Raw genomic sequence first — 27,574 nt, forward strand, 5'->3', positions numbered from 1 at the left:
GTCATATATTCGAATTTATTTTTCTCACACATGGAAATAATGTTTTTGAGGACAATAAAAATTGAATCTTTTTTTTTTGTAATTGTTTCAAGAATGGGTGGATTTGTACCAAAAACAAAAATCGTCTAAAAGTCCAATAAATAAAAGGATTTCTTTTTTGAATGTTTAAGATATTAATCAGCTCATGTTTTTCTATTTAGTAAATTGCTATTTCTCTTTAGTATTTATTTCTATTATATTACAAATTAACTAGCCTTGTAAACTTTAAACATGTACAAAATTTTGAAGGCAATAAAGTAATAAGCACTACCTTACAGCAAATCCTTAATCATACCCATAACAGCATCACCACTTGTGCAGTTGCTGCATAGTATTTTCGTATCGGTATTAATTTATTAAGGATAGATTCAGCAATGACACTTATTTCAAAAAATGTATCTGGTGCTTGCTTTATTCTCTCTAGACAGTTGTTTAACTGAAGAAAAATTGTTTTTAAGATAAAAGAAGCAAATATTGATCTAATTTCATACCAAAACTAAACATTGAAAACTCAGCAGAAGAACCCCCATTATACTAATTCCTTTCAGGAAAAAAGTAATGAAGAAGCAGTATTGTAAGAGTGGTAGTACATTTTGGTAGAGTCTTATGCATGGTTAGATGTTGCAGTTATTTTATAATAGCTCGACCGGGGTAAAGTAAGTAAAGATCCAGTTGAAAGAAATGTTTGTAACGGGAGTGGGCTAACAAGGGCTTTGATGTAGGGAATATTCAGGTAGTGTGGAGGGTTAAATTTGATGCAGAGAATTTTGGACTGGAAAGATTTTTTTGTGGGGATTGGAGCGCTTGGTTGAACTCTACTAAAAAGTTATTGATTCAAATTGGTGCTACGCGTATTGTAGCTAAAATATTAATAGTGTGAAAAATCCCTTCAGTAAAGAACTACTTCTAATTGAATGATTTTGGGCTCTAAATTTCTTTCAGGTGCTATGCTTGTACATAAATGAAATGTTTAGTTTGAGTTTCTTGCGGTTTTTCATTTTTAACGTCACTGTTCACTTACTTACAAACCACATAGACTATTTTCTCACAAATACACCTATTTAAACCAAACACCTAAACCTATATGTACAAACACTTCTCCGGAATAAGAAGGCCATCAAAACAGATTTCAGCTGAAACCTACATAGAAAATTGGATACGATCGCAATGCTTTCTTTGCTAGATAAGTAAGCGAAGAAATATCAAGCGAAAGTAAAAAAGTTATTACGAAAACGTCGTCTTACAAATGAACAAACATCTCAAAAGTGTAACAGTGAAGCTGGTAAAGCATTGCGGTACAATTAGCGCTTCTTTAGAAAAAATAGTAAACCTAGAAATGGTTTGATTTATATTCAAAATTTACATGTTACTAAATGAAAATAATAGACACAGGAACTTAAAAATACTTTCAGGAAGGAAATAAACATACATTCAATACTCACCATTTATTTCATGTAACGGTTACATTTATTGCAATCCTTTATACAAGCAGTTTAATTTGCTACGTACATATAATTAGACTTGTTTCTGTTTTGATGAGTGTATTACTTTTTTTTTGTGCTAATCTGAAAATTATAAGATTTAATAAAGAAAAAAGTTTAAGTCATACAAAAACTTTCGAATTATCCTTGAGTATAAGAGATCACAGAAGACAAGTAAATTTTTAATGTTGTGATTTTGGAAAACGAGACAATTTTCAACAATTTTTTCCACTGATAATTTAAAAAATTATCACAAATAATTTTAAAATAATGACTAGCTAATTTAACACACAATAAACTTTAAAACAATAACATAAATTGGACTTGAAAGGATTAATTAAAAAATATAAATGTATAAACGCAAAAAAAGTAAGAAGGACACTAAAACATTTCAAATAAGTTATAATTTTTTCGAAAAACAAAGAGGAAAATTTAAATATTAAATGTAATACAATTGGATATTTCAAAAATTACAAGATTCTTTATTCCAATTCTATTTTCAATTTTGCAAATTTAATTTTATGATAACAATTTTATGACGTCAGAAAATTTTCAAAATTAAGAGATTTTTAAGCTTTTAATTTTGTAGACCACATCAACATAAAAATTTACCGAATTTTTTAAGTTTGGCTACTGTACTTCCCGACTGACTAATAAAATACCTTCCAGGTGTAAATGTTTTATACAAAATTGTAAAATGGTTGTTTGATATAATAACCAACATTTTAATTTTTAATATGGAATGCAAAAATTAAATTAATTTTAGATAGTAATTACTGACTATTTTCATTCAGAAAAATAAAATGTTAAAAAACCTTTCTCTATAATCCAAATCAAATCGCCGCATTTTTGCAATTACAGATCAAAACAAAAAATTACTTAGTTAATGATTGACTTTCAGGAGATATAACTTAACACAAATAATCAATCAGTTAAGCAGATATTTCTTGCAATTTAACTTAATGAAATTCTATCTCCCCTTGAAAGCTGTTAGTTAAGTGGAATTAATGCAAGAAAATACATGAAAAAAGTTAAAATCTCTAATTATGAGGAAAGCACACATTCCTTTCATTCATGTATTTACTTGTCTTTTTGTGTTAAAGTCTTAATATCACTTTTACTTGTTTCATTTATTAAGGATTATTTTAATAAAAATATACAATCTTAAAAGCTTAACCACAAATCCAGATTTTTTAGATAGATAAATTATTATTTGGGCTTAACCTAAAACCAATAATGAAGATCACACAACTAAATTATGATTTAGTATGATAAATGAAATGCATTAATAGCCTAATTTTAAATATTCTTACGTAGTTTCAAGCAATAGAAAATATAATTCATGTTCATTAACTACTTAATACTTGTTCAAGGAAAACGAAGACAATTGCAAAATAAAATATTAGATTAAAAATCTATCTTTCGATTTTTACATAACTTACAATACTTCTTAATAATACACAATTCACATAGTGAGGAGAATCGATTAAATGATACATCATGTTTCATTTTTTCAAACAAATAAGTATAAGATTACATTTTGCACGCAATATCTATTGATACATTTATAGTAAAACTATTGAAGGGACTCAGTGAAATGATAAGCGAAATACAATAAACAAGAGATAAATAAACAGGTAGATGAGAATGCAATATGCAAATATTTGAGTAGCTTTAAAAAAAAATTATCAAAATTGAAAAACAAAAATGACGATAAAGATGACAATAATAGTGAAGGGCAGGATTCTTCTTCCCAAACAAGCCCAATCTAAAGCGTTATGTGATTCGTGCCGAAGGATGAAAGGCAAGGGGTTACCGTATCAAAAACGGATCTTCCGGTACACCGGACACCTCGGAGTAATCACCCTTTCCTAGTGGACTTAGTAGGGTACAAACCTCCTACATGAATAGGGAATAGGCTCCTGCCTTTGAGGGAGGAGTGTTAAGGCCTAGAGAGTGGTCACCCGAACGTTTCGGCTTCTCTCTCTTTTTGAGGGTTCTCCAGAAAGCCTGAATGGCTGCAATTGCTGGGGTACGATAAGTCCTCCATGATGAATAGGGGGAGCGATCTAGCATCAGGAAGAGATTTTTCCCAAACTACTAGCTGTCCTATCCTTAGCATTGCTTAAAAAGCCTGAGCTGAGAGTTGAAGGGGTGTATACCCTCCTTAGAACCCTCCAAATCTTTAGTTTGGGACCAACTTTTGAATATCTGTGAAGGGCTTTGCGAAAGGTCTGCACGAGTCACTTGGATAATTATAACTTACTGCTAGTTCTACTGTGGAAAATTATTATTATTATGAAATGAATTTCGCTGGGGAGCTTGGTTTCCTTTTGGATTTTTGAGAGCACCCTTGAAAAATAACAGGTTTTCTCACAAGGCATTGTCAGCACAGAGGCTACCTGAAGTACCGGGTATAGCACGTGATGGTTCTAGCGCTGACTGCAATGCTATTATTCAAAGAATATTCAGACACCTGGGACTGAAGGGGTGCGGAAGAGATTTGCATAGTACCATTAAGGATGGTTTAATAGATCTTAATGGTCACAGTGCACAGTCATTCTCCAATAAAAAAGAATCTCAGAGGTAACGCTCTGGATTAGAATCGCGGGTCGGACAGTAGTCAATGGTACAGAGCCTTCTCGTTGCATTGCCTGTCTTCGGAGTCTATTTTATTTAATTAGACTGATCTATATTACTTAATAACAAAACATAACGTTGCTCTTTTTGAACAAGCTCAAAAGTAGACAAAAACTGTCGACAGAAAATTGTTCTTGCTTTCTCGCCGCGTTTATGTGTTATATTTTTATCAGTATCTCTAGTGATCATGAGGAGGAAATGAAAAAGTTGTGGATTTCATGGATATAGTAGATTTTAAGTAAAAAAACTTAATTCGTCTGTTATTACATTTTAATGAAATCCCTATCTTTCTCATTCATCTAAGTTAAAGTTAAAAATAAAATAAAATTGTTTCTAAAAGGGTTTTGACAGAAAATTTAAGTAATGCACAAAATTTTATATATGCCATTAATAGTTCTAATTGTATTACTGACAGGAAATTGAAAAATGCTAATGTAATTTGTTTAAGCAGTTTTCTTAAATTACAACACCATAAAATACAAGGACCAGGACCTAATTATTTATCCCAACTACTGTTGGTAAGCCTTAGGTTTACTCTAATAATAAGTAAAATAGTAAGCCAGGCGCGCTTACCAATTATCTCTTCCAAGTAGCCTCTACAACTCATTTTCCGGTGATGGACAGTCTGAAACGAGAAAACATTGCCCAGTGTCTAGAGGCAGGCAATGAACTGTGAAAGCTCTAGGCACCAGTGACCTAAGTAATTAATTGAAATTAAAATAATCAAACATGCCCTTCTACCTCATGCCAATACTGCCGAGAAAAGCAAACTACGTAATTCTGGTCATATCTTCAAATGTTTAAAAAAAAAAAAAATACTTTTGTCCACCTTCTCAACAAATAAATAAATTTTCAGATATTGCTCATAATCATAAGTTTGAATCTTATGCAAACCGCTGTTCACTTTTTTCTTTCTTTCTTTTTTTTAATAGAAGTAACCCCAGTTGCAGCAAATAAAATATTTGTTAATTTCAGCAAACAAATAAAATTTCATTTAAGTTACTAAAAAAAAAATATATATAATACATATATATAAATAAAAATAAAAAATAAATAAAATAAAATCGAAATCAAAAAATTAGTGCATTATTAAAATTTACTTCTAAGAAAATATTATATTATATAACATATACTTGTAATATTTTTTAGATTTGTATCGTCGATATTCTTTCATAACCTCGTAAGTCATTCTCATACAACTTTTCTGAGAACACAAAAAACTTGTTTATTTATAATTTGTCACATATTGCATTAGTTTAATATGGGTCAATTTTCATTTGGTATGAAACACTACGAAGAATTTTATATTAACAATTGTATCTAAAAATTAACAATAAAAAAAAAATGTAAATTTCAATTTTGATAAAATTCAGACTTACAGGGTTTTGTAAGAATATCTACATCATATATAATCTTAAAGTTTAACTACTAATATTATGAATATTTCATTTAAAAAATCGTATGCTTATATTAAGAAAATGTGCATAAATTTTGGCTCAAAAATATGGAATTCTGTAAAGAACCCAGATCATTTTGTTAAATTATCATGTTCTACCGTACGTTTGTCCAGCCAGTACCTTAAGTTAAATAACTGCAAAAATTAAACAAGTTAAAAGTTTTCAAAATTCTATTAAAATCATGATATGCCAATTTTATTCGGTTTGCTCAGATCTGATGTTTATCCAAGATAGATTAATCTAATTTACAGAAGGATATGTATGAAATAATTTTTTTTTTGTATGGAAGAATCAATAAAATTACCAATAACAGCTTATAAAGGTAAGGGATTAGCTATACGGTTAGCGTATTGGATTTTCACGGGGAGATCCCGGGTTCGAATCCAGCTGCTGGCCCTTAGAGTTTCTCTTCCTAGAAGCTTCTTACAGCTCACTGTCCGGTGATGGACAGTGTTGTCTCTAACGAGAGAACACTCCGGAGGCCGGCAGTACACTGAAAAAAGCTCCTGGTGCCAATAACCACAGATGTTGACGCGCCTTAAATCATAAAAAAATAAATAAAATAAAAATAAAACACAGCTTACAAAAATTACTAATAATTAATTGCAAATGTATCAATGCGCAACTGATTAAAATAAAATGTATACTCTGATGTACCAGCTGGAAGATAAAACCAAGACATCGGTGATATATACTTAAATATAAATGCTTTTAAAAAGGAGTCAATTTCGAATGAAATTAATTATGGTCACCTTAACGGGATGAATACGCTATATCTGCTTGCACATTGACTTAAAAAATGAATAAATAAATGCAATCAAAAACTGCTCTGAAACAGATCTAAATAACAGAAACAATTATTATTTTAAGAAAGATAATGTGTCACTGAATAATTAAAAAAAAATGTAGACACGTATTTAAGGTGGTTTAGTTCCTACAATGATCATGTGCCGTGAATGGAAGAGGAGAGCTAACGCCTTAAAACTTTTGAACCCCTTAACAAAAGCCTCGCCCAAGTCCAAAATTAAATCTAGGATTGTTGAATCACAACTAAGCTTGGTTTTATGGTTTCCCTCTAGCAGCTCGGAAAGTGCGAATTCACATTGAAAAGAAAAATATTTTAAAAATGGGAACTGAATATTTAATAAACTTATTCGAGTAATTTATGGCAGCAATGCTTGCGTTCGGTTCATTGTAATAAAGTCGCGTTAAAACTTAATTTTTCTGAAAGATAACTTCTTTAAAAGTCGTAAAAATTGAACAACCTCTAATTAAGAATTGGTTTCTCAAATATTAGTTTGGTAAAGATGTAACTTGGATGATTTGGAAATAACTTTTAATTAAAAAGGATTTCTAGCAATAATTTATCTATTTAGTCAAAACTGTAAATGTACATTGGTAGGAAGAACTAAAACAAAAACATACCCTCCTTAAATAAACAAAAAGATGCCACGGTAGCCGAGCGGTTAGAGACAAGACCTGCAAAGCTAAGAAGCACTGTAGTTCTGGGCTCGATTCCCGTTCTAGACCTTGGATTTTATCTAATGTTTAATATAAGAACTTTGTAGTAAAGAATGTTTGCTGACCGCCTCCGTGCACGACACCTGATTTGGTAGTTGGACCTTAAGCCCGCCTGAAAAAATAGTAAATCAAAAGAAACCAATGAAGTTTGTGCACGTGATAATTCATTAATAACATTTAAAGCAGATGTCAGTAGGATAAAAGCATACCCGTCAGCAAAACAGAATTTCCTTGTAACAATAATCGCATACTATATGTAAATTCAAGTTTAACTAAATAATTTAAAATTTGAAGGCAATTTATATTTTTGTTTAAAAGAATCTAACGTTGTCACTGTGGCTGGAGTAACTGATTAAGAAAAAGATCATCATGACCAAAATCCATGTGGTCCCTAAAGTCTGTTAATTCACTTGGATGTCCCAAATCCTGTATTTACGAAGCCGCTCATTACTTTATACTGAACAATGAAATCCCTAAATCAGATCATTTTTGCATTTAACACCAAGTCTGTGAACAATTAATTAACTAAATTCTTAAGGACTGACTAGAACTTATGCACATTCGTACGCGAAATAATTAATAAAAGGCGCCATTTATACACCAGATTGGAAAATTTAGACTACAAAAATACAATAAATATTTCAAAAATAAAATGAAAAATCCCACGCAGCAGTAATAAAAATAATTAATTATATTTGTCAGTCGATTAATTTATAAATTGGCATAGTTTCATTCATCATTGACCGGTCATGCCTTATACCCATTTCCTTTAAATTAATTATCACAAAAAAATATTTAGGTAAAAAACATACGTATATCCAAAGGAGGCCTCACAAAATTTTTGTTTTTACAAATTTTTATCACAATATGAAGCACAATATCCCATTTTCGAAGTTATTCAATGCCATGAGCAAAAATCATTACTAATCCCGGATCAGCCATCATGTCTTCATTGATGTGTGGATTGTCACAAGCTAAAACTACAACTGCTTGTTTTCCAGGTATTCTTTTACAAACATAACTTTCGTATTGTCTTCTATTGTTTTGCCTAGTTTCAAGGCTGCTAAGACCTAATGGCCAACTACGTTCATGACATTTTTCCATTAAGTCGTCTACAATGTGTGCTGGACATCCAGAATCTGCCAGTGACCGCTTAATAACAGCCTGTACACATAAGAAAAAAGTCAAATTCATAGTCAGTAAAGAGCTGCAATCAGAAAGAAATTTCTTGTAGAATGCTACTTACCTGCAATATGTCATCAGGTGTGGAAATCATTCCTCCCCATCGAGTGACTCTTGCTCTAGCTAATGAATTAGACCATCTAACCACCTCGTCCCTTTCCATGTCATCGGCAAGGGCTCTCATTGTAGGATTTGATACTCTCATTGCTCTCATGAAATCCTATTATACATAATAAATAAGTGGATTTATAAAAAATTTCAGTGGATTGTTTACTATTACATATTTAAGTTTTAGATGATTGATCTATAACAAATTCTATTCAATGGCACTAACTGAATAATAAACTCAACTCCAAAGTAAGGCAATTTCTAAAAAAACAAAAATTTAACATTATTTCAAAAGACGTTTGTTGCAAAAACACTATTAAATTATTAGAATCAACATGAATATCTAAATACCGCAGATGATTATTTGTTTAGGTACATTACGAACGAATTGTCACTGGGCTTTCCACTCAAAACAAAAGTTCAATAAAGAGGTTATTCGAAGTCCACTTAGTTGCAAGCATAAGGCACCTCGTATCATTTTATATTTATATTTTTTATTTTGATGAAGAACAGAAAGGTGAAAGGAGCTTCATTAGAAAAAGTCAAAATGGTTTGAACGAGAATAGGCAAAGAGGAACGATGCAAACAAAATCTACCTAAGAGCAAGGATAGACCGTTATACCGGAAAGAATACATGGTTGCCAAGATTTAAATTATCTTCTTTTTTCCGGCAGGTATTCGAATTTGATCCAATACAAAAGTAGAAATTTTTTTTTTTTTAATCTGGAAATAAATTATTCTTTTTTTCTCAGGAGATATAAGTCACATTAGGCTGAGGATTTGGAATTGACACGCTCCTTCTACCTTATTATTCCTGGTTAAATATAATTTGGGAATACAGTACATATTTCTAGGGCAAATCTCTTTTAATAAGATAATAGGTCATAATAAAATATTACCTTAAGAATGTACAATTCTCTTTTTTGTTCATTAATTTGAAATCTTTGATCGGCAATTTCTTGTTGGAAATCTTGAATTTTCTGCTGTTGATTATGAATTAATGCTCTCAATTCTCTCACACAATTGTGGTCCTACAATCATTGTACTTATTTTTTTGGTTCTTTCAATAAAAATTATTAAAAGGAAACGTTTAAGTATCCATACTTTTAATTCATCCATAGGAATAATTAGTCCACAACCTTGTTCACAAGGTACAGGTTTTTTAGGATTATGTTCACATTCAGAAAGGTGGCTACTAAGAGCATCCAATTTTAAAACCGCTTGACATCCGTACATTGCATTGTCACAAGTTATACTAAGCCTGCAAAATTTTAAACAAACCTCTTGATACTAGAACACATTATTCTTGCATTCTTCTAAAGAGTGATCTAAAACTATCATGAAAATTTATATATCCTGCAAACAAATTAATCTTTGATTTTTAATCGGAAATTATATTTGACTTATTTCATTAATTATTACACTTCTATATTAGAATTGTAAAAAGTTTCTTGAAATAAAAAAATGCTTTAAATGTTTCCCAAACTTAGAAGCACGTTTCAATTTATTCCAATCTATTTTTATTTTTTGAATAATTTTAATAAGAATTAATTTTCTTATAATTAATAAGAAAAATCCAATCTTTATAAATACTCTTTAGGATAGGTCAAAAAGTTATTAAACAAATTTCCTAAAACAGATCTGAAAATGTCAATAAATGAAAAAAAAAAAACAAAATTCAAAATGATTAATTAAAATGAAAAATATGAATATTACACACCTTGCTAAAAGGTTCCGCAAAATGCGAGGAACAGGTCTCAACTGAGTGATAGACTGCCTATCCACAGGACAAGTAGGTTGCCTTGAGATCCATTCATGAATACAAGCACTACAAAAAGCATGTTCACATGCAGGAGCCTTCATAAAATCAGAAAAAGAAAATTAGGTTTAGGACATAATAAACAAGAAATTTAGGATGATGTCATAGTGGAGCATGGTGAAAAATATAACCATCATTCAATTCACTCAGTAGTTAATATTCCAAAATTTAAACTCATTACGAAATGGACAAAAAAAAGAATAGATAAAGAGCTGGTAGTATAAAAAAAAATCCATCTTTGTTAGAATAATTAGTGTCTAGAAGATATGATATTACCGGAATATAAGACCTTGGGCAAACCACCTCAAATATCTTTCAATCAATAAAAAAATCATAAATGATATTCATATTAGAGTACTAAATTTATTTTTAATCTAAATGCATTTCTAATAATATTAATCCAATTCATTATTCACAAAATAAAGGGTAATACTTTCATTTGATTGAAATTTACTTCTTCCTCAGCAGGTGTTAAAAAGAGAATTTTTCCGAGTATTTTTAACTAAAACAGAGATGTTTTATGTAAGGCTATACATTTCTCTGGATATTGTAAAAGAACGTAATAATTGTAGGATATGGAATTATCCGTCACTACCCCAATTCAAAACAACAATTGCAACTAAATCAGAAAACTGGGAATCATCAAGAATTCCCAACAAACTGTCCCGTACATGGTTTGTAGCAAAAACTAAAGTTACAACTTTTACTGGTATTTCTTGTTACTCGGCGAATCTAACACCTTCTGGGGCTTTAGGCCACCAACAATACCGAATGGATTTTGGAATGTAATGAGAAAAATTATTATGAATATTACTGGTCTTTATTGTATATAATGATTCATTTATTCTTAACTATTTAATTCTTCTTTTTCAATGGATCAGTGAGTACTTCCTTTTTCGACCTAAAAAACTTATACTCGTATATGCTAACTAAAAAAGGAATGTGGAATCTCAGATATCTTTCTTCACTGTAGCTTGATTCTCCAGAAGAAATGACAGCGCCACAATAATATTTGTTTTAAAATAAAAACTCATATATTAACAGTATATATAAACTAAATTAATATAATGTAAGGTATATATAATGAAAGTGTTGCTTTAAATAAACAAAAACAGCTTTCATTACTCGCGTCACAGAAAAAGTCCGTGGAAAATTGGTAGTTTTTTTTAGATAGAGCACAAGAATTCTAAAAAATTAAACCTGTAAAAGGAAACAGTACCCTGATACAAAAATTAAGTATCAATAAAAAAAAGTATTTGTTTAAAACACTAGTTTTTTTCCTCCTTTCATGGATCTTTCGAACAGAGAGTAGGAACAGAAATTCATACATTTTTTGTTTCATTCAAAATAGTAAACAAACTTTTTAAAGACAGGATACTTCAATTGTTCTAATACTAAGTGATAAAGGCTTCACAATTACAATAAAATAAATACCTGCAAAGGTTCTTCTAATACTCCAGAACATATAGGGCACAAAAGTTCATCGTCTACTTCACCAGTAAAGCGATTAATTTCAAAACCCATATTACTTGATACACATAGGGTATTTTAGGCACCTGCTGAATTAACCCGTCACAATCAAGAGATACATTGTTTGAAATCAATCACTCAACGGAACAAGAACATGGAAAACTGACGCGAATTAACTTCTATCTCCTGAAAAGCATATCAAATTGTAAATTAACGTAGCAGACTAGTCGCGAAACTAGAATTAGAATCATAACCTAAATTATATATAGTACACTGATCAGTGATGTCAGAAATAACAGCATTAGAATTTTTTTTTTTTTTCTATCTTTCTTGATTCTAGCAACATTACTTTTGTATATGTGACGATTCGCAGATTAACAATTTTGAATTAGTCTGTTTTTTGAATGGAAAAATTATTTTTCATTACGTCTTCGTTTTACTCTTAACTTTTCAGTCTTCATAGAGCATGATGTTTACACTGTAAAGCTAGGTTTAAGTAATGGTAATCAGCTATTTAAAAAAGTAGAATTGTGTTTTCTGTTAATGTTTGCTGACAAATTAGGATACTTTCCTACATTCAGATATTTGTAGGTAATTAAAGTTTATTATTTTTGCCATTTCTCTGCACATTATGTTTTGTTTGTTGTAAAACAAGCGTAAGATATTTTATTAAACACCATTTTGATCATTGTGGCTGAATTCCTAACTCCTCTGTTACGATTTTAACAACTATCTTAATTGTTAAAGGTTTGTGTAAAAGTGGGTCTTACTTGCCATGGCATCTGTAGAAGAAATTAATTTGAAAAGATTGCTTGGAAAATGTGAAAATATGGCCAAGTCTCTCAGAGAAGAAGATGAATGGAGACTAAAAAAATACATTGAATATCTCGATGAATTACTTAATAATTTGAAAGAAATTTCAAATAAGCCAAGTGTTGAATCAATGAATACATATTTTCAACGCATTGCATTCCTCAAAGGTGTTCTACGGGTGCATGATGAAGAAACCCCTTTAGATAAAGTTGTTGCTTTGCAACTTGCTCCTAAAGGTAATAATGAGGATTCTAAAGAACTACATCACTTTACTAATGAGGCTGTAGGGACGCAGTTGAGAGAAGAATTGTTAACTAAAAAATCAGGCAAATTAAAACGTAGAAAGACATACGGGGATATTGACAAGACTGAACCTGAAGGATCTAACGATCTAGATGCACTTCTAAAGTATCACCACACAATGCAAGAGAAAATAGCTGATGATATGCTTGTTTTGGCTAGAAATATTAAGGAACAGTCACTTCTAGCTGGTAATATAATACGAAATGATTCTCATGTTGTAGAAAAGTCGTCGGCCTTAGCAGATAAAAATGTTGACCAGTTAAAGGTTCATTCTGACAAATTACAAGAAAACAATAAAAAAACTTGGCAATGTTGGACTTGGGTACTTCTTATTGTAGTCATTGTTATTTTCATTAACATGGTACTTTTAATGAAAGTAATGAAGAAACGCACATCGTAATTTCATATATGCCTAAACTAAATGTGCGTCAATGTATTAATAAACCTGGCTGAAGGTTGGTTATTAACCCGTGATTCTGAAAAAAGAGAACATTTATTGTGATATGAGAAAGACTTAATGAATTCTAATATTAAGTTGATTGTTAATTTTGTATGTATCTATGAAATTTAATGTTACATTTCTACTTATAACGTGTAATATATCATAATTACTTAGTATGTAATTTTCTACATATAACTAACATGGGTGCTATGTAACATTATTTTGCTGTTCTTGTTTTAATTATTTTTAAAATGCTTTTTAAATTATTTATTGTAATATTTTTTTAAATATTGTTTTTATCCAAAGAGTAATAGTATTTTGAATGCAGATCATGAAATTAAAAAAAAAATCCTCATACATCATTAAAAGATAACTATAATAAATATTTAATTGTAATAGTCTTGACTTTTCTTTTATTTTCTAAATTACAAGAGTCAATTTCATTCATAAACTTTTAAATGTGAAACTGATCACTTAATGCTTTTCATTTTTGAATGAGTAGGTTTCGTAAATGAAATTCGGTGTTTGCAAGCCATTCCTGATGCTAAAAAAAGTTTTTAGTGTGCAAGATGAGATTAGCCAGGTCGAACCTGCCTCCCTAGTTGGTTAATGCTTAACTTACTTTTATTTTATTTTTTTGTATTTAACACCGTCAACATCTGAGGTTACTGGCGCCCGCAGCTTTTTTCAATAACTGCCTGCCTCCGGATAGTGTTCTATCGTTACAGACAGTATCAATCACTGGGCAGTGAGAATGGTGTCGCTGTTTGTTAAGAGAAACTGAGGGCGGCCAGAGTTCATTTAGCTCTACCTGTCGTGACAGTGACTTCCCTTAATTACCTTGGTGAGTCGTCCAATCGCTGTACCCAAATATCGCTACCAGCAAATCCAGGGGATGAAAGCAATTCTGTCGTCGCCCGGTTTCCCCTTCCTTCTTAGCTTCAAAATATCTAAATTATTGTTTAATAAAGCTATCCTACGTACAACTAGTTCTTTAAAGCCTAAAATATTCATCGGCGTTTTAGTAAATAATCTGTACACTTGCGATTCCTTTGGAAGCTTCTGTCTTTGATTTTATGCGTAAAAACTCACATGTTTTTTTCATTCGTGGCCAGTTTGATTTTCATCCATCATCGGAGGTTGAAATAAAATAATAAGTTGGGTGTATAGAATTTGGTAATGAATGTGTCTGATGTATAAAAGTCTGAAATCGGACAGAATATATTAAAAAAAAAAAACGCTTTCTATGACGGATGAAAACATTACATTATTATTTCTGAGTTTTAGCTTCTACAATAGTTTTATGTACTATCGTATATACAAAATTTTGCTTTACTTCAAAATATTGAACTTACTCCAATCGTTTCTCTGTTTGATGTTATTTTTTGAAACTAGAGAGAAATACAAATAGCTACAATGAATGTTTTCTAAATCAAGTTCGGGCCTAAATATTATGTTTATGTATAAGTTCAAATGAAAGCTGTTTGGTATGGAAAATAAAATAAAAAAAAGTCTGAGTAAAGCACACTTGACTTGTCAACCCATCATATTCTTCCTGTTCGGAATTTAAAACCGGACGGTTTACAATAAATTGTTCTTTAAAAAAGATCTTAATACTTTAGAATGCCCAACAAATGAAGTTTCCTTGAAATTGTTACGGATTGGATTATACAAATGTAGTACATTGGTCTACTGAATATGCTATTGATCCCATTTGTAAAAACATCTTGAAAGGCTGAAACATCTATTCAATAAGTCATTTTGAAGATAAGAGAAGAAAATGAATAATTTCTTCAAGAAAAAATAATTTTTGGATCCTCTGAAATGTATAAATCGAATATCAAATTTTCATTTTTTTAGAAACTCAGGACTTATATACAGACTAATTAAAAAACATGTATACATTTTCGTATTCATAATTTACAGGTTCTGTGAACTGAAAACTAAAAAATTGTCCTGATTTTTCCTATACGAGAAACAAAAGAAAGTATAATATATTAAAGTCGTAAGTAAAATAGGTTTTGTAAGTTGGTTACCAACAGAAACTAACTAATCATTCTAAAAAGAATTTACAAAACTCTCTCTCAAGTGGACAGTTGTAGTTTTTGTAAATCAAATTTAGTGATTTGTGTAAATAATTAAGTACTAATGTTTTTATTAAAATATATTTGTACAAAAAGAAATTTAAATTTAAGGTATAAATATTTTAAATAGTAGGGCAGGCATTAATGGTTACATTGCCAACTGAGTTTTTAATGTGAATAGGATCTAGAACTCTATTAATCACTACATTTTTTAAGCAACCCACATAAGGGAATGGACTCAGGACGCCAGGCAACTTCTTCGGGTTTGGATGACCTCCAAGATACAATGTATGCAGAGTATCAACAGATGGTGATCTTTTTCCTTGTACAGGATCTTTGAAATCATTGTCTACTGCCAGAGTGATTACATGTTTTGATTTTATTGCTGCACAAAAAAAAAAAATATATGTATATATGTATAAATAATTATTGATTAAAACCAGGAATTCTCTAAAAATAAGTGCACCCATACCTTTTATAGTATGCCAGTGCCCATCACAAAGTAAACTAGTGTCTGGAGGTATATATGTGCTTGTAATTTCTCCAGCACCATTTTCCACGGTCATTCTTACAGTACCATTGACAAGTTCAAGGACAAGATAATCTTTTCTTGCATGTATAGAGAGCAATAAGCCTGACAATGAGCGGGGCTTGATGTTTAATTCAACTTCAAATTTTACACCAACTTTAAACCTTTCTCCTGAGACAAGAAAGTATGTTAAAAAAAAGATTCAAAGTTTTTCAAGATTTTATGAAAGAGAAATGAATAAGGAATATCATACTTTGTTTTATATATCCTCCGTCCGGAGAGAAGTAAATCCCTTCTTCAATTGTATCAACACAAGGTAACACTCCAAAGGATGTTCCACTTGAAATATCATGACCATTTACCTTAAAATATCTAAGGCATCCTTCAAATGAGGCATTCACTCCCTACAAAAATTAAGCAATTGTTACATCAAAAATTTTAAATTTTGGAAAGCTCATTTTGTTTTAAAAAACAAAAATTTTATTAATTTCTTTTACATAAATTTAACGACTCGTAAATTGACTGATCCATTTTACCCTAGAAAATATCAAGGAAAATAACTTTTTTTATATAACACAATATGCGAGTTTTCTTTTATTCTAAGTTTAAAAATTTTTAGGTACAAGAAAATGATCTAAAGAGTTTTTGAAGTGTCAAAATTAAATCTTGGCATTTACTTTTTATTATTTTGTCTTTTAAAGCCAAAAAAATGTTTTCCCTCTGATGATGAAAACTTGAAAAATTTGAATTTGAAAAATGATAATCCCTTTTACTTCTGTAGAAAGGGCAGAAAATACTTTTAGAGAAAGAAATTGTAAACATACAGCCAAAAAAATTAAAAAATAGGAGGTTTCATTTTCTTCCTCAGAAATCTTTATTTTCCGAAGGACTAAGAGGACCAGCCACTTCCTCAGAGGTCTTGGCGTCCCTGCAAATATCTCAGCCTAATCATAGAAGAAACACTTGCAATGACATCCATAACATTAACTCAATATAAACAGGATCAGGACCTGCAGAGATAGATGATGAGAGGCTCTCAGAGGCTAAACTTAGCTAACTTATGTGCTTACGTACTTTGCTTATGCAAAGCATTTCATTTGATGTTTGTTTTATGACTTGCCAGATATAGAGCGTTCTATATTTTATAACTCGGGTTATAAAGTAAATGCCTTTTTTCCAGAAGAAACAAGGCGCTTTAACTTTATAAATATTCTCTCTGAGTTTTTTTGGATTCATAACAAATAATTTTCTGCTCCAAAAAATAAAAAAAGTAGAAAAATAATTTTCATTCCAAAAGAAAGAGAAATAACTACCAGCTAGGAATTGAAAAATGGCTTGGACAAACTGGAGAAGTAAGGAGGGGATGAGGCTCTCTAAGTATATCTGGAGGGGCCTGAAAAGACACCACAAATCCATATTTTTTGGCAGAACGAAAGTTGTGCTAAGGAAGGTGATCTAAGCATGTGTTAACCCTAGTATCGGGCAAGTAATGGACGAAATTCCTTTTCAGCTCCTTGGAAAAAGGGTACATTATATTAGCAATCAGTTTGTTCTCTTGGCCGGGGAGAGTTGTACTTGACCACTAAAGTTGGTATAAAAAAACTTAGAATTATCTCCCAAGTAAGGCTTAGCGGCAAGTACCTACCCCGGATCTATAATAAAAATTTCTATATCCGCTTCCAGACTGAGGCTGATTGTCCACTTTGTCACGCGGGTCTAGATACTATTGTTCATGTTTTGCTGCACTGCGAAGTATTTGACTCTTTAAGACATAAATACATTGATAGATACACCAAAGATGTAAAAACCGAGAGAGATAAAATTCAACAGCTTCTTAATATTGAGGATAATGTTCAAAAGCTTAATCACCTTTATTATTTTATTACAAGAAGTCTTCATTTAAGAAAATTATTGCAATAAGTTTGTAATTATCTAGTTTGTTTTTTTTCTCTACTCTACTTATATAAATTACTATTACAAATAACTAATTCTAGAATAACTTTCTCTTACTGATTATAGCTGTAAATGATTCCACTCCGATTTAATTATATAGTTTAGTTCTGTTTTGTTTTCAATTTCAACCCGTACATATATTGTATACAATAATAAAAAACCATTAATTTGTATAATAAGTCTGACAGAATTAACTTTGTAAACTCCTTGTACTGTAAGGCCAACCCTTTGCTATGAGATCTGTACTCTTAAGAGCAAATAAAAATCATTCATTCATTCATTCATTCATATTAGCAATCAGTTCCTATAGCATTACCATAAGTTAGGTAAGTGGTTAGCGTACTGGATTCCTACGCTAAGTTTCTGGGTTTGCATCCAATTGCTGGTCTTTAGATATTTTTATTTCCAAAAGCTTTATACTGCTCTCTGTCCAGTGATAGACAGTGTTGTCTGAAACGAGTGAACACTTTCCGGTGTCAGCAGTGCACTGAAAAAAACTTCTGGGGCCAATGAACTCAGATGTCAACTCAATTTAACTTTAAAAAAAAAAAAATCCTATAGTTTCGCTCCTGCAAACTTGAGTTTAATTGTTGAAAGAAGACCTCACTCGCCTCTGCTTTAGCATTCTTGAATGTTTCAGGGCTAAAATGATTGTTTTCTGCAAGGGAGTGGTGGGCCCGTGAATTGCCTAAATGTGTATATTCTTCCTTATGGAGATCTCGGTCAGATAGATTAGAAGTATGTAGTCTCTAAAGAGCCAACATTGTAATAAGATTTTACCTTCAATGCTAAAACTGGATCTTGCCGCATTCGTGGGTCAAGACCTCCAAGATAGTAAGGTGGTGTAACATTTAATGTTCTTGTGTTTCCTCTAGAACTGCCTTCAGCAACAACATAATCGTCTATAATTAAATATCCATTTTCTGCTTGACGTTTAAATCCAATTTTGTGCCATTTGTTGTCATTGACGACTCTGTCTGAGACGAGAAGGGCATCACCGGAACCACAGTCAAATCCATAATTAATCTATAAAATAAAACCAAAACTAGTCTGTAATTTGTGAAATTTAAATTTTAGGAAAGGTGCACAGCCTACCATTGAAAAAGCAGAGCTCATTTCAAATTTTTCTTACTGCTACTAAAATTTTAATAATAAAAGATTCGAACCAAATTTGGCTATTTCATCCCATTGCAAAATGGAACAGCGAATTATAAATAATTCTTATTCAAATCGCACTGAACACTACCTAAAAATTGTTTTATCACAAAATAAAGTTAACTTAAGCAAAATTTCCTGATTTCTTTCTTTTTTTATTGTTTCAGTTTCGGTGTACAAAATGGTTAAAGGGGAAAATAAAAAGATTATGACGAAGATCATCTTAAATGATAGATAGATAATTTCAATCTTAAAGAGATTAATGCAGATCAAACTGTAATTGATAATAATGTATAATTTTTAAAGCTCTAACAATTATAAAATAAGGATAATGACAAGTTAAATAAATTTGGAACATATTGATCTCCCAATTTTTTTATTTCTTTCAAAAAATTAATGCAATCAATGCCTTTTTCAAGATTGTTTTTGTCAATAGCTTTAGTATTATGTCGTTACTCGTGTCATGAAAATGAAAAAACAGATTTGATACGCGGATTTTCATAAACGTAGCAAATAATATTTAGTAATTTAACTAGGATCATGGAGACATGCTCCGCTTTCGATCGGCTCTAGAAAGAAGAGTACTTTACAATACCAACCGTAGCTAAACCTAAAATACCAATATGTACATATCTGATTTAGTAAATATTTTAAGAAAATCATACAATGCTTAGTTTTACCTTTCCTTCTTTTAAATACAAAGCAATGAAGTCAGCATTTTTGTTATGAAATGCAAAAAATATCACTCCATCATTTGCCTTAGTTTTCACATCAATTGAAAAGTCATATTTATTCTTAAGTTTTACGGGTATAGATGAATATTCAAATCTACTTCCAAAAGAAGAACCTGAAGTAAGAAAATTGATAATTGGCACATGTTTATATTTTAAATTTTGTTTTCATTTTTTGATTTTTGAAAATAGCAAACAGAATACTATATTTTATCCAAAAGATTAAAAGGTTATATACTATTATATTATTATATGTATATACTAATTCTCTTTTCTCTGGTTAAATATTAAATACTAAGAAATCCATTTAATCATGAATTCCGAGCAGTTAGAAGACGGTTTTTACATCATGTTAAAAAAAAGCTATACTTTACTTCTTTTCTAATTGTATAATTTAAAATTATTTTGAAATAAAGCTTTATTATTATATAAAGAGAATAAGAAAGAGGGAGGTATTAACCAAATCTGTATCCTGTTTTTTCAGTAAATTTTGGTTCAGCTGCGTATAAGGGCAACTTGCAGTCATCTGTAGGAGCTGGCCTTGTAATGGGTGGTGCAGTAGTAGTTTCTGAAATAAGTTTTTCTTAATTTATAAAAATAACCAACAAAAAACTTTACAAATATAAAGTGAATGCATTTTCGTTAATACTTGGATTGTAAAGCTTAATGAAAATCGTTAAATACTTGTTTTGAGAAAAATTAGAAACTTTCTTTCTCTTTCTCAAGTAGGAGGAAAATCTTTAAAAACAAGTTGGTGAATAAATTTGAATCAAGAAGGATTTTAACACGTTATAATTCCTAATATTTTTGTTTAATTTCTATTTATGCCCTGTAATTTATTATTTAAAATTGTTTCCACATCTTGCCGCCAATTATGCACAAAGTACATTCATGTACATTTTCACATGAAGTAATTGGTTGATATAAAAAAGTTTTTAAATAACTATTCAATACATTTGAAATGTAATGGAAATTTGTATAAAACCCAAGCGAATTGTAAATTAATTCGAATAACTATTGGGCAAAAGTTGACTTGAGACACAGCTAAATAGTTTCATGATTTTTTTTCTATTTTACAAATGAGTATTCATAATACTACATTCATTAGCACTTATAATACCAATTAACGAGTTACAGATTTTAATATAAGTTCTCTTTATTAACTTTATTTGGAGTTGTTCAAGTAAAAAAATACAAAAAATATTTATGAAAAACAATATTCAGAATTAATACCTTCAACTCCTGGAGGGCCTTCAGTAACTTCATAAGAAGGACCTGAAATTCATAAAAAAAAATTAACGCAACGAAAATGTTAATAATATCGTTACTAAATATTTTTTTTTTTTTAAATATTTTTAATATGTCAGTCTTTTAAATAGCATGTTCCCCGACTGCTATGGTTGTTTATTTGTTTCCCATTTAATGTCAATATCGTGCAGAAAAATTAGAAATACTAGTAATAAATTTGTTATGCATAAACATTTATAAGCAATTAATTGGTTTAAACCTACGTAATGGCGGTGGAAGAGGTCTTGGTCTAGGTCTCAGTTTCAAATTTAACACACACTTTCCAACTAAAGCTCCACGTGTTTCTGTTAGATTACCAAAATTAATTATAACACCGTTCAAGGTAGCATCACTTATACAACCAGAAAACTGAGATTTCAGTGCAGCAGCTGCATCTACACTGGAAGGAACACCTCCAAAGTAAAGATCTCCATGCAACATCCGGACTGGTTTTATAGGCTCTTCTGTGCTATAAAATAATTATATAAGCAACATTTATATATATGTTCAAAATAATATGAAATAACATTGTTAAGTGTTACACATTCTCTAGCCGTTTCATCATTATTCATATAAAATAATGTACTCGTAATCCGAACAAATTTAAACAATTTTTTTTACCTTATAAATTATTACCTGTATGTTTCAATATCATCTATAAACAACTGTAAAGATTCTGAATCATAAGCAGCCATAACAACGTGCCACATACTATCGTTGTATGTATTCGGTGAGGTAGATTTTATATAATCATCTCCATTTGTAAATTTTAACTGGCCATCTTCCAACCAAAGTGCAATGCTAGACAGGCCATCGACTGCATACGCTAAAAGACCAGTTTTCGCTGAAGTTTTGAACCTTAGTATCAATTCCATAATATTATTTGTTGCGGAAATATTAGGTTGCAATATATATCCTTTAGTTCCTTCTTCAAAAGAAACCACACTCGCAACCTGTTGAAAAAAATTAAAAATTCAGCAAAGTGGCGTTATACCGTTCAAATTACCCGTATTATTGCCAGAGTTCTATCCAGATGAATTATAAAATACTGATCATTACTTAGGAAGTTTAATTTTGGTAATGATCGTAAAATTTTTAAACAATTTAATATGAAGGTGATCGGTCTAGGTTCAAGTCGGATATAGGGCAACGAAACTTCTATTCCCAGCCGCAAGCGTGTTAGGAATCCTTGATCAAAATAAGGTTTATTTAATTTTTGTGAAACAAATACACTGCAATTTTCCTCGAAATAAATTTAATGCAATTAAACAAAAATTGTTAACATATGTTAAACCTTACTCTCTTTTATTCTTGTTCTTCGAATTTTTATTATTTCATTAATCATATATTTCTTGCAAAAAAGATTTGAACTTTAACGATTTACATTTATTTATTTATTTTTTATTTAAGCAATGAATGATACTGTTATTTAAGAATAATATTAAAGTGTATTAATGAACTGGTTAATAATTCACACCTTCATCCACGAATCTTACCTATTGCCATAATAATTAAATAAAAACTTTTTAATAAATACAAAATTCAACTAATAAGAACCTAACTTGACCCATTCATAATAAACTATTAAACCAACTTTCATTCTGATAGAATGGCAATACTTTTTTACAAGGTGAATAAATACAACTTCAATAAAACAAAAAAGAGATTACCTTTTCTGGACATCCGGGAATTACTCCAATAGCTTCAACATTTTTATTCAAATCTACTGTGCTATCAAAAGCCACCTCATCAATACATCCGTCAAAATCTGCATTTGTTACCTCTAGGATGTTGTGTTCATTTGGATAACCACCTATGTAGAAGACTGGTGGAACCTGTACAAAATAAAGAGAATCACTGATATTGTTAATTATAAATTGTAAGCAAGAAGAAAAGATGGTTTAGACCGGTTTCGAAACTGGATTACCCGTAAAATACTCTGAAAAAATAATTTCTTTATTATTTTCTATCATTGGGTTGGATGTTTGGTACCATTGGTGGAGGAATGTCATGAGGCATTTAAAAAAACTGAGGATGAAACGTTTCGGTGGAGTGCATATATACCGAAAGAGTTTATTAGGGAAAATGTTCATCGTGTTGGTGACTGAATCACTGTTCCAAAAGAAACAGTCCTACTCAGTCAGGCAGAAGACACTTCAACTTTGATGTAAAAATCTGCGTTAGTCAGGAAAGGCTATTTCTCCAAGGGGCAATCTGACAAACCTCGAGTACCCAATTTTGATCCATTAACCGTTATTAGCTTGTTGCAAAATTATTAAAAAATATAATAAACTCACCTGCAATCTATTATTCTTCCCAGGCGCTGAAGCCTGTTCAATGAATTCCCCATCAACTTTCAGACTACCTTCTTTTTCCAACCTACTAGTTTGAACTTGGTGCCATTCACCGTCGTTGTAAGTTTTAGAAGAAACCATTGTAGCCAGACCTTCTCCAAGATCAAACTACAATTGATCATTCGTTATTTGTTTGTCCCGAAAATTCCAAAACTGTTATAAAGTAATTAGAAATGTAACGCAGAAAGAATATTTGTACCTGATAGAGTATTCTTCCCTCTCTAATTTCAATTGACAAGAAATTTTTTCCTTTTTCGGACAAAAATAATAATCCATCCTTAGAAAACGTCTTGAAAGAGAGTGTTACATCAGATGATTTACCCATTCTATAAGGTTTACTATCTAAAGCGACATAACCGTTTCCATTAAAGCGGAATCCAGTTGTGAAAGTAGTGTTAACTAATTCATCCCTAAAAAAATATTTTAAATAAGCATAATTATTGATTTACAGTGGTAGAACAGTTCTTAAAGTGAGATTAAAAAAAATTAAAATAGTATTTTTATAACAAATAAATAAATTAAAATAATGACACATATCATTTAATGCAATTAGAAAATTACAATTGTGATTACAAGATCGCCAGCAATTTAAAAAAAAATTCTGAAACACATCATCCCTCGACTTACGTTTAAATTAGATCAATTAATAGATTTTATTTTTTTGTTTAGCCAAACTGTGAAACTTGTAAATCAATTGTAGACGTCAATCATAAATGATTTTTATTTACTCATCTATTGTCTTCTTACTAAGTGATTATGTAATCTTATAAGCAATAAAAATAAATAAATAAAAAGCTGATTTTTTAATGAAATTGTTTGTCTACATTGATTACTACGTTGGACATTCTTATAGATTTCATTCTTTAGAGTAATTAACCATAGTTGCAATTATTGTAAAAATAAAGGTGTAAGGTCGGAGTAAAAGCGAAACAGTGTGAAGAATGTAGCGGACAAATCAAGAGTTAGAGTTAACTCATCTCATAGTTAAGATAAGCTATCAAGTACAGATTGTGGAGAGACAAATTGTGAACTGATATGATGCTAAAAAAAGAAAGCATTAGGCTAAATTTGCTCGAAAAACACTCATTTAATTAATCCCCAGATCCCTGAGTAAGTTATGACTTGCATGTAATATGTTCATATTCCTTTATGCATTGCTAAAATACAGTACTAATAGACTTCCTGGCTAAGTGTTAAACTAATCACAATCATAACTTTCAAATGAGTAAGAAAAAAAAAATTGTTCAGACTTTTTGTTTTTTAAAATAACTAGAATAGGAGGTGTCATCCCAGCATGGGAGAATAATAATTTAGAAGATTTAAAATGCATTTTCTTAAATTGTTAACATGTTAGTTTGCGGCTGCTAAAGGAGTCACTTCTCAAAGTGATGATTTAAATTCAAGAGGATGTGCTAAGGGAACCTTGGCCTTAGTCTAAGGTAAAATCCTTCCCAGTCCTGAACATCTGTACTCAGTAATAATACTAACAGTACTACAAATTCTTTCTGAGAGAATCAATAGAGCCGATTTCCAAAAATTTAGATTTCAAAGTGGATACGTAATCACTCCATGGTTATTAAACAGTTCTTTCCTCACTACGCTATTGTGACCTGGCCAAAATCAATACTGTTAGAGCCATTCTAGACTTTTTTCTTTTATTTTTAGGTGTTCAAGATCTGTCACTGATTACGCCAGGAAAGAAAGGGAGTGACCTCTTTTTACAAACAATTTTTTCCATTACATGACAATGAAACCGTAAATGGAAGAGAATATCTAAGAGCAGCCAGCTTAACTCGAACCGAGATAGGTACAGTTTCACTGTACCTTGAAATGATATCCTTATTTTTCAACCCTTTTTAGCTTCACGCTAAGAATTGCTAATAATTTTTGTAGCAAAGCTATAAACTGAGCAATACTTCAATTTAATTCCGGAAGCATCTAAGTTTAAAATTGTCGGTTATTGTGTGAGGGATATTTTAGTAGACTCGACACCAATACACTATCTCGAAACTAAGCAAGAAATAAGCAAGTCGAATTAAAATTCGCGCTTTTTATAAAAGACTTAAAAACAAGTGATAAACAAATAGGGTGAAGGGACCAGTAATTGACTGGGCACCAGTAATTGACATACCAGATATAAACTGGTATTATAAGGGATATGAGCCGTTTTTAGTGGTGATTCTTTCAATTTCGTTATTGAGAAGCCTTTAGGCAGCAGTTCCAGAAAAATATTAATTATTGGAAGGTTCCTTGGTATCAGTGGAAGGTTATTTGTGTTAAAAGTTCAAAATCAAGGAAAAAACAAGCCGTTGCTACGGAGGATTGATAAGAAAATAATTTTCCTTTTTTCTTATTTTTCGTTTATTTGTTCATATATTCGTGTGGTTATCAATGTTCTGTTATAATTAGTATTACTTGTAGATTTCATTTATGTAGTTTTTTTTTTAATTATAAGAAGCATTGAGCATTAAAATGGGGCTGTCAATCACTGGTCCTTGAAACGGCAATCTGCCCAGTAATTGACATGTATGTCAATTACTAGTCCTACAGCTTTTTTGTTTGAGACCAGTGATTGACTTCCTGGGAAAATGATAAGATGGGTTGGTAAATTTTATTATAATTAAAAATTCAATACATTGTAAAATAAAATCATTGATAAAAATCGGCAACATAAAATAAATAGTAAAACTTCCAACAAAATATGTTTAAATTAATGAATTAGCAAATGTACGCCTTATTTCAAGAGGGCATGCAGAATGATTATTCTGTACAGAACAACAATGTATGAACAACAAACTGGAATAGTCGAGATCGCCGAACAGTTTCACGAGGCCAACGTGAATGATAAAAACGACGCCCACTTATTGGAGTTTGAAAATCTCTCATTCTCCCTCAGTTTTGGGTCCTTGCCACATTCCAAAGAAGAAAGGGAGGAAATGGCTGTACCATAGAATTCCATCAAATAAAACGGCCAGGGGAAAAATGAAGCTCCCTCAAGAGAAGTACCAGGTGCGAAATTAAACATAAGTGGAGAAGTTGGTGACTTAGTGATGTTACACATTACTTACTTTTTAATCTAGTTTTTTTTTCATTGATGTTTCATTTATTTATTACTGTTGTAAGTGCGAATGCTTACAACCTGAGGCGGGACGCGATTAACGTGCACACAGTGTATATATAAATGAGCCCAAGAGGTAACTCAGTAATAATAAACAATCAAATACTGTTTAGATGCAGAAAATAAGAATGAATTACATTCAGATAGTTTGGTTTCGAAGCAAATGACACTGGCAGCACAGATTGTGGAAAATATTAGCGAAGCGCTCCAAAAGAAGGGAAGCGTAGGAGAAATTTTGTTCACTAGAAAGCGAACCCAAGGACGCGTAGATGCCATCAGTAGCAACGTTATAGGCGGAATGGATAAAACAAGGATGTGACCACATAGTCTAATCGGAAGTAGAGAGTTTGGTAAAGTGAGAACCAAAAAAAAATTCCCAAAAAGAGGTTTAAGTAACAAAATATTTAGCGGAAACTAAAGGATAAGAGAGCGGAAGAGTTGAGAGAAAGAGATAAAAGCGAGCCGACAGACATTGTGTACGATCTAACATGTATGTTAGCTAATATCTCCTTGGCACTATTGAAAGTAAGGGCTGTTATTCAAATTACCTGTCTTGGCTTGGGGAACTTAATTAAAACTGTCCAGTAGGACAGTTGTGTAAGGGTTGGTCGTCAAAAACTGCATAAAATAGCGTAATGTTGAAAAATATTAGATTATTTAGGTTTGCCTATTTAAAAACTGATTAATTATGAATTAAGACCGATTTTTGTTATAAATCCAATTGAAAAAGTGATTTAGGTGATTTATTTAGATTTAAAAGTGATTTTGAATGCATATCTTATGTCGTTTCATGAATATATTTGTATGTCAATTACTGGTCCCACCCCATGTCAAACACTGGTTCCACCGAAAATTCGATATGTCAATTACTGGGTCATTGACATATTTTCAAAAAAAATCATTTTTGGTTGACATAAAGATCGAATTTACTGCTTTTAAAATATTAATAAAATAAAATACATCCTACTGGAGCGGTACAATTTTACAACCTACACCTGGAGCCAAAATAACGGAAGTTATTCTATCTTAAACTCGAATTTTTTCTTAAGCAGTCAATTACTGGTCCCTTCACCCTAAATACTCGTATT

At 30.9% G+C, this 27,574-nt stretch overlaps 3 protein-coding genes across 7 annotated transcripts in view; 1 reads left to right on the forward strand and 2 right to left on the reverse strand.

Annotated features, from left to right (window-relative positions):
• Window positions 1-1,475: 1,475 nt before the first annotated feature.
• On the reverse strand, window positions 1,476-12,000 carry elgi (E3 ubiquitin-protein ligase NRDP1 elgi). 5 transcript variants are annotated; one of them, XR_012455641.1, is made up of 7 exons: window positions 11,682-12,000; window positions 10,149-10,285; window positions 9,533-9,689; window positions 9,328-9,459; window positions 8,385-8,540; window positions 7,951-8,302; window positions 1,476-1,604 (listed from the first exon to the last, which is right to left on the reverse strand). XR_012455641.1 is itself a non-coding variant. In XM_074119346.1 (6 exons), exons 1-6 carry the CDS (start codon window positions 11,769-11,771, stop codon window positions 8,033-8,035), a joined length of 942 nt encoding a protein of 313 aa, XP_073975447.1. In that variant the 5' UTR covers window positions 11,772-12,000; the 3' UTR covers window positions 6,571-8,032. The 5 variants fall into 5 exon arrangements, 1 of the variants encoding a protein (XP_073975447.1); XR_012455643.1 differs by lacking the exon at window positions 1,476-1,604 and adding an exon at window positions 5,033-5,162; XR_012455644.1 differs by lacking the exon at window positions 1,476-1,604 and adding an exon at window positions 6,033-6,154.
• Window positions 12,001-12,077: 77 nt separating this feature from the next.
• Window positions 12,078-13,480, forward strand: Use1 (Vesicle transport protein Use1). The gene is made up of 2 exons (XM_074119347.1): window positions 12,078-12,308; window positions 12,465-13,480. The coding sequence occupies exon 2, from the start codon at window positions 12,493-12,495 to the stop codon at window positions 13,231-13,233; it is 741 nt and encodes a 246-aa protein (XP_073975448.1). The 5' UTR covers window positions 12,078-12,308; window positions 12,465-12,492; the 3' UTR covers window positions 13,234-13,480.
• Window positions 13,481-15,400: 1,920 nt separating this feature from the next.
• Window positions 15,401-27,574, reverse strand: part of LanA (laminin subunit alpha) — a 61,261-nt gene continuing 49,087 nt past the window's right edge. The window contains exons 47-58 of the mRNA XM_074119338.1: window positions 23,568-23,778; window positions 23,312-23,476; window positions 22,685-22,849; window positions 21,651-21,967; window positions 21,239-21,483; window positions 20,961-21,002; window positions 20,188-20,295; window positions 19,677-19,843; window positions 18,622-18,867; window positions 16,142-16,292; window positions 15,832-16,059; window positions 15,401-15,744 (exon numbers count right to left, since the gene is read on the reverse strand). Of these exons, the coding sequence (XP_073975439.1) occupies window positions 15,482-15,744; window positions 15,832-16,059; window positions 16,142-16,292; window positions 18,622-18,867; window positions 19,677-19,843; window positions 20,188-20,295; window positions 20,961-21,002; window positions 21,239-21,483; window positions 21,651-21,967; window positions 22,685-22,849; window positions 23,312-23,476; window positions 23,568-23,778 (2,308 nt within the window). The 3' untranslated portion in view covers window positions 15,401-15,481. The remainder of the gene's footprint in view (window positions 15,745-15,831; window positions 16,060-16,141; window positions 16,293-18,621; window positions 18,868-19,676; window positions 19,844-20,187; window positions 20,296-20,960; window positions 21,003-21,238; window positions 21,484-21,650; window positions 21,968-22,684; window positions 22,850-23,311; window positions 23,477-23,567; window positions 23,779-27,574) is intronic.

This window comes from Rhodnius prolixus, unplaced genomic scaffold (assembly GCF_049639745.1).
Source record: "Rhodnius prolixus isolate KJV_2025 unplaced genomic scaffold, Rpr scaffold_2, whole genome shotgun sequence".
Taxonomy (NCBI): Eukaryota; Metazoa; Arthropoda; class Insecta; order Hemiptera; family Reduviidae; genus Rhodnius; species Rhodnius prolixus.